The sequence below is a fragment of the Mchenga conophoros genome, linkage group LG20, assembly GCF_057382185.1.
Source record: "Mchenga conophoros isolate Kocher_MC1m ecotype Shallow Benthic linkage group LG20, M_conophoros_male_GT1.1, whole genome shotgun sequence".
In the NCBI taxonomy this organism is placed as follows: Eukaryota; Metazoa; Chordata; class Actinopteri; order Cichliformes; family Cichlidae; genus Mchenga; species Mchenga conophoros.
In genome coordinates this window covers 14,750,201-14,757,577 of record NC_140545.1, presented here as the reverse complement: position 1 = coordinate 14,757,577, position 7,377 = coordinate 14,750,201, and the positions used below count along the sequence as shown (strand labels likewise).

The window sequence follows — 7,377 nt, the reverse complement described above, 5'->3', positions numbered from 1 at the left end:
ATTATCCACTTATTCACATATATTTCGACACTGAAGCTATGTTCAATTCGAATACAAGTGTGGCAAATGTGATTTAAGCTACAAAGCCTGGTCAGTGACATTAAAATCAAGGCCTTAAAAGGTCATAGTCTGATTAATGCAAACATATAAAGGAACTGAAAGGTGTGTAAATGAAATCTGAATGAATACGAGGTGGGCCTACCCACTTGGTGCATTGCATTGTGAAAAACTGTTCGAGCAAGTTGCTATCACCATCTCAGAAAAGGGTAACACAGAGATCAAGGGAGCCAAGGGCCATTTTCCAATAGACTTCTATACAACTGGATTTCTTTATTGCAGCAGAATGAGACTGTACACTGTACATGAGCATGCACAATGCTGGTTTAAATATTTGATAAAACAGTGCTACCAAAAGCAACATGAATGCTAATTGAAATGTTTTATATAAAAGGCAAGGGGAGGGAGGGAGTGTACGTGTTATGGAAAAGTGAAGCATAACCTAGATGCAAGAAATTGCATGAAATCTGAAAGAAGAAGAGGAAAGGTTTGAAGCTTACACGTTAGTGTTTTGGCCACCATCATGTTAATGACCTTTTACAGATGAAATGGTATTATCATGACGTTTTCTGAAACCAAGCTGGCAATGGTAAAGGCTAATAAAGGCTAATCTCAAGGTTTCAAGATGTGTTCTTGCTTTGTTTTTGTTTTTTTTCTTAATTTGTGCTATGCAAATAAAGTTTATGTTTATGACTTTTTGGAGCCTGCCTCAAGTGGCACTAAATGGGATAGCAGTGTTTGCACTGGCTTCTGTTTTAGGAATTTAGGCATTTCAAAATCTCTTCAGTAAAGTGCAGAAGGTTTTGAACATGGGGAGCAATCTTGCTGAAGCATAGCCGCTATTAAAGTCTATTAAAGTCTGGGGGCGGGGTTGTTATAAATTAAGCAAATGAATTTATCATTAATGTTATCAGATGACAAGGTTATACTTCCCCAAACAAAAGACACAAACACAGCCTGATGTCACACAGAATTATAAACTCATTACAGTTTGACTCTGACGTCTGGAGCCAAGCAAACAAAACAGGACAGAGCAAATAATGCTTACATCTTTCGACTCAGTGGGGATAATGTTAATGTGGAAAGGGTTCAGAATAATCCTTTTAAAGCAATGCAGGCCTCACAGACACTCCATACATATATCCAGTAGATGTTGAGCTGGCGATGCATTTCTACTTTCAAATAATGCAGAAAAATGTGTGCAAACTGGCGCCTAAAATTTGCAAAAGAATGCAGGAAATGAAGTATCTGAAAGTCAACAGTTACTGGGGGCTACTTCATGTGTGTGTCCCCTTGCCTCCCTGTTGTCCTCAAATGGAATCTACACCCAGGAAGAATGGCTGGTGTAGATCCTAAAGAAAGAAGGAAGGTACATATGTTTGGTTACAGAGCCCTCATCCACACCAGTACTTGAAGGAAGCCTTTTAAATGAGATTGACATTTGGTTACATTGTTCTGCACCTGATTTGCATATTGTCTTCAAACATTTTAGGGCTGAAGGAATTTGCCCAGGGTGTCCCAAATGCATGTATCAACAACCCCGCTTTCTCTCATTGTCATTCCACTAAGCCAGACTGACCTGAAAATACCTTAAGAGAGTAGCCCACTGAGTCTTTTTTTCCTTACATGCACTCAATGACCTTCATGGTGCATTAAGCACACATTTTTGTGCATGCTAGCCCGTGCATTAAAAAAAACTACAAAAAACGAATCTCTGCCACTAAATGCAAACCAAAGCTGCAAAATAGTAAATCATCTGCACTTTATCTGTCACCTTTTTTTAAACTGTAGTGTATCTACAAAGCAGTGCTCCTCATGCACCAACACACCACTTACTGTTTTATTCTTTTGGGGTGCGTCATCTCACGACATACATGTGAAATGCATTAAATCAGCAGCATGACCGTTTAAGATCTGCTGTGAAATTTCAAAGGAAAACAGAATGCAACTTAAGCATGGGTGGGGGAAAGGGAGCATGCCATTCCGACAATAACATGCGCGGGAAAAAGAAGGCGGAGAGAGGAGGAGCAGAGAGGGCAAAAAGAGGAGGGGGCCTGGCAAGGGGGGTAAATGGAAGCCTATTTATCTCTAGTTTCCCACATCCTGTGAACGGCTGCAGACACGGCCACCCAATTTGAAAGAATGAGTGGAATGCAGCTATTCTCACTAGCGCCTCTTTGATGCAGCAGCCAGTTGAGAGGCATTGTCAACTGAAAGCGCAGTCCTGGGCTTCACTTCATCCCGTAAAGCTTTGTGTTGAATGTGAAATTAATCAGGTGATTGGCAGGGGGTGAGCATAACTGAAGTGCAAATTGATGAACTGCTCTCAGGTCATATCTATACTTTGAGTGCATACAAATGTGTGTGTTATAAGCACAAATATCTTTATGAAGCAATTTGGATGCTTCAGTGCAGCAACAGGGTGTTTATTTTGTTAAATGCAGGCTTAGCAAGTGACGTGCAAACAGTGGAAAAAAAAAAGGAAAAACGCTCTGCAGGTGATATCAAGCTATGCCAGAGAGTAGACAAAATGTTATATGCAGCTTCACCAGTGCCGCCCTTTTATCTTCAGTCTTATTCCTAATGGTCTAGTTATATCCCCCTCACCCCACCCGGTTTGGTTTCCCGAGAAGGGAGGAGACAAGCACTTGGCCTTGGATTTGCATTTCCCTCCAACATGAATTCATAATTATTACTTTAGTCTCTCCCTTTTTGGCGCGTTTTGATTCCCGCCACGTCTGTGTCTGGCAGGCCGGTTAGCTTTATTTTCAGTCTGTGATTGACATGTGGTATTTGCTTTTTATTGGTGTAGAGGAGCGGAAGAGGGCGGGACCAATGTAGACGTCAGCCTTTGGTACCCGCCTCCTTACTATAGTCATATAAGGGTCCTCCCCCCCCCGATCAGATATTTTCAGGAGCCGGTGTCAGACTGAGGCACTAGGTTGAACCCTGCCTTATCTCCTTATATCGCGCATTTTTACTCAACTGTTTACAAAACATTGCAGGGGACTGCCGTAGCTCGCGTTAGGTTTTCATCCTTTTGCCGGGACTACGTTTTTGGCTATATTTTCCTGGACCACAGGGACTGTTTTTTTGTCTGCTATTCGGATGAAAGGATCCCTACCGCATTTTTGTTCCTGCAACGTGGACTCGGAGCTCAGCACGGGAAAGACGCACTGTCGGAATAAAACTACTCCTTTCAACAAAACAAAAACGAAGACGGAGGGCACACGTCGTTGACCTGCGGTGGATATTAAAGGAATGCTGCTGTCCAAGCTCAATTCTCTGGCCCACATCTCCACCGTAGACATGCCGGTGAAAATCCAGCTCCAGGTTCATCAAGGTTAGACGCCCTTTTTCTCCCCCCGCTGTGTTGTCATGGAGGACGGCGCTGCAGCAGTGGCTCAGTCTACACACGCTAGCAGCTAGTTTAACTTAATAACTGCCGAGGACGGTCATTTATTAACAGTAATGTTAGCCATGTTGCAATATTTTATATTCTTATATTAGCGCCGTTATATTGCGCTGTTTCCAGCGCGGATAAGCGGGTTTGCTCTCCGGTATTTACCGGCTATGTTTATACTGTGTTGCAGTGAAAGAGAGGGAGCCTTTCGAGAAGCTTTATCAGGTCGGCGCCGTGCTGGGCAGCGGCGGCTTCGGAACCGTCTACTCCGGAACGAAGATAGCCGACGGAGCTCCGGTTAGTACGCCATGTTTTAATATTAGAATACGTTTTTTATGTGCTCATTTATTTGTCATGGTTATTACATGTGCGGTTGTTGTACACGTTGTGTGACGCGGTCTCTCCTTTGCCATGGCAGGTCGCTGTCAAACATGTAGCCAAGGACAGAATCTCGGAGTGGGGAGAGCTGGTAAGAAGCAGTTTTATTATTAGCGCCTTTTTAATTAAGATGAAAAACATATTACTTATCAATACCCACACATGCGGGTTGGTTTAGGGCGTGTACGTGTGTATTGAGTGCTGTATTTGTCATTTGTCTCTAAAGCCTAACGGCTCTCGGGTCCCAATGGAGATCGTCCTGCTGAAAAAAGTCGGGACGGGCTTCCGCGGCGTTATCAAGATGCTGGACTGGTTCGAGCGGCCGGACAGCTTCATCATCGTAATGGAGAGACCCGAGAACGTCAAGGACTTGTTCGACTTCATCACCGAGAAAGGTGCCTTACCGGAGGACCTGGCGCGGAGCTTTTTCCGCCAGGTGCTGGAGGCCGTGCGGCACTGCCAGAACTGCGGCGTAGTGCACCGGGACATCAAAGACGAGAACATTCTCATCGACCTCCGCACCGGGGAGATGAAGCTCATCGATTTCGGCTCCGGAGCCCTGCTGAAGGACACCATTTACACGGACTTTGATGGTGAGTTCACTGCGCTCAGTATATAGTGCGCTGTATATTGTTTTTATTTTTCACCTAACTTGTTTACATATACTTTTTATCGACATCATTAGGGTTATAAGGTTTTTGCCCGTTTAGACCACAGCAGAAATTCCCAGCTTGTGTAATCATACTCCACACAGCCGCCTTTTAGTACATGCTGGAAGGTTTTGCCTTAGTTTTGTTGCCCCCCACTGGAGGGAAGTGGTATTTTTACAACTCAAAGTTTGTAAACAAAGTCACATGTCTGCTCCCCCTCCCTCCAGTGCACTCTGTTACCGCACGCAAAAACTGCCTGTCACGCTGCCTGGCACCTGAGCCCAGATAACAGCCTGAGAAACAGGCTCAGCTGACAAATCCCCAGTCCTTGTTTATCATTCAACTCTCCCCAGAAATATTTTCATTTTCACTATTACTGTGTTATGATAAGTCACATGGTTTTCTGAGATTTTCAAATTTTCTTTTAGAAAGAGTACACCTTTTAAGCTAATTTGTTTCTTTTATTTTATTTTTGTCTCACAGGCACAAGAGTGTACAGTCCTCCAGAGTGGATCAAGTACCATCGCTACCACGGGCGCTCTGCCACAGTTTGGTCCCTGGGTATCCTGCTGTATGACATGGTGTGCGGGGACATCCCATTTGAACATGATGAGGAGATCATGAGGGGGCAGGTCTTCTTCCGGAGAAGAATCTCATCAGGTAAACCCACGTTGCAGCTCAGTCACACGTTGCACATCATCTACTTTACTCATGTGTTGACCAGGACTAATTGCATGTTGCTTCCTTTTCACCAGAATGCCAGCAGCTAATCAAATGGTGTCTGTCTCTGCGGCCAGCCGACCGCCCGTCCTTCGAGGACATCTTCAACCACTCGTGGATGCAGAGCATGTCCTCCTCTGTAGTACCGTCCTCGGTGCAGACAGAGAACCAGACCACAGAAATCAGACTGCACAGCATCGGCCACGAGCCCTCAGCCTTCACACCCACCCCCGTGGCCGTGGCTCGATGATACGGGCGCGGACTGTTACAATTGGGCTGTTCTGGTCCGAACTGGACTGCACTGATACAAAAGACTTGAAGCAGAGTGGAGAGGAACGTTGGCCACCCACACCCCAGAGCAAAGTGTATGCAACTGCACACATCTGGCAGTTTCGGCCTGGCGGGTCAGACCCTCTTCACTGTCACGACCCCAACTACTTGAGTTTCCCAGCCATTAGTGTCATGACATCATCCTCGCTGGACGCTGATCTAGGCACCGGACGTCCGTGAGTCTGCAGGAGGGCGTGCTCTGGACACACCTGCTTTGAGCAAACACACACCTGTGTGGCTGTTGTGCTGAATGGCAAGAGGACAGAGTTACATAAGCTCTCGTTGCACCGCTCTCTCCCTCGAGATCACAGCAAAGAGGGAAAAGCAAAGACGCTGGTGAAGAGAAGCTTGACTTTAGTTTTTTTTGTTTTCTCAAAGAAAAGTGCCTTCTGTGAGATTGTTGGGGGGGTAGGCGCCTGAAAATACTTGAATTTGTGAAGCAAAAAGGCTTTTCATCAATGGCCTTTTTGCTCCTTACGCTCTACAAGGCTTTATAGCGTTTATTGCTGTCACTGTTTTTCCTCTCGTGGGCCTAGATCAGTAAAGCCTATGCCATTTATAACCACTACTATCACTATTTCTACTACTCCAATGTCATTAGCAACCAGACAACCTCATAGCTCTGGCAGCAACCTGTTCAAACAAATCATAAAAAAACTGGACTTACCTCACTCTTTACTACAGCATCCACCTCTATTCTACAACCTTTTCTTCCTCCTCCTTCTTGTGTTGTATACAAACACAAGGCTTAGGCAACCGCTCATTCAAACCCACCTGAATGCACACCACAATGCAAAACCATACCGAGATATAACATCCTCTGCTCTTCAATTTTTTTTCTTATAAACAGTGCCTCACACAGGTCTTAAAAAAATCGCTGGGGACGAGAATTGTAAATAAGAACGATATTTATTATTGCTGTCTTCTTTTTCACACTCAATGAGGTTTTGTTTGTTTTTGGTCACAGATCTTATTTATTTATTTATGAGAGAATTTCGGCTGTTGATGTGTGCGCGTATGTGTGTATATATACAAATATATATATATATATATATTTCATTCCACCATCACTGAAGGGCCCACATTATTTAAAAATAATAGCAGAGATGTGACCATATTTATGGCTTGAAAAATTTGAAAAGAGCAGATGTGTATGTTTGTATGTGTTGTAAATAACATGTAAATAGTCCCAAAAGCACTTCCATCCTAATGTATGTAAACATCCAATGTCTACTGATGGTAACTGGTTTTCGTTGCGCTGTTTGAGTGAATGTTGTGAGTGTGAGTGCGAGACTCAGAAGACTTTTCTGGCTGCATGATCGCAGCTTGGATATTTGTTTTGTTTTTCCATCTTTTCAAATTAGAATTGTAAATTATTTTAGAAGCTATTTTTATACAATTTCAATAAATATGTTTCTTTAAAACTATGACAACTTGTGCTCCTTTGTATTGCTTCAAAGAGTTCATTTGTTTTCTGGGGTTAAAAATAAACTTAGAACTGCAACAGACTAAAAATGGATTGACAACACTGCTTTTTTTTTTTTTTTTTAGGGTTGTTTTGGGGGGTGGGGTTTAAGCTAGAAACAACAATGGCCTATGCACTGTTTTTAACGCCTACAGAGAATTTACTAGGCCAGAAGGTTATACAACTTCCTGTTTAAGACTGTAGAAAAGCGTCAGAAACGGGAAACGGATGAAGAGATAAGAGGATGGTAGATGGCATCAACATAGGGCAGGGTGCCTATATCTATGTTAGCGAAGAGAAAACAAGCTCTGCGCTTGGCTTTCAAGTGCAGATAGATATACTCAAGCACTAGCTTCAGTATTAATAATTATTTA

The 7,377-nt window shown here is 43.6% G+C and overlaps 1 protein-coding gene across 1 annotated transcript; it reads left to right on the top strand.

The window, feature by feature from the left end:
• The first annotated feature begins 2,970 nt into the window (after positions 1–2,970).
• Positions 2,971–6,965, top strand: pim1 (Pim-1 proto-oncogene, serine/threonine kinase). The gene is made up of 6 exons (XM_085260027.1): positions 2,971–3,400; positions 3,651–3,757; positions 3,879–3,929; positions 4,065–4,431; positions 4,972–5,148; positions 5,244–6,965. The coding sequence occupies exons 1-6, from the start codon at positions 3,319–3,321 to the stop codon at positions 5,456–5,458; spliced, it is 999 nt and encodes a 332-aa protein (XP_085116153.1). The 5' UTR covers positions 2,971–3,318; the 3' UTR covers positions 5,459–6,965.
• Positions 6,966–7,377: the final 412 nt, after the last annotated feature.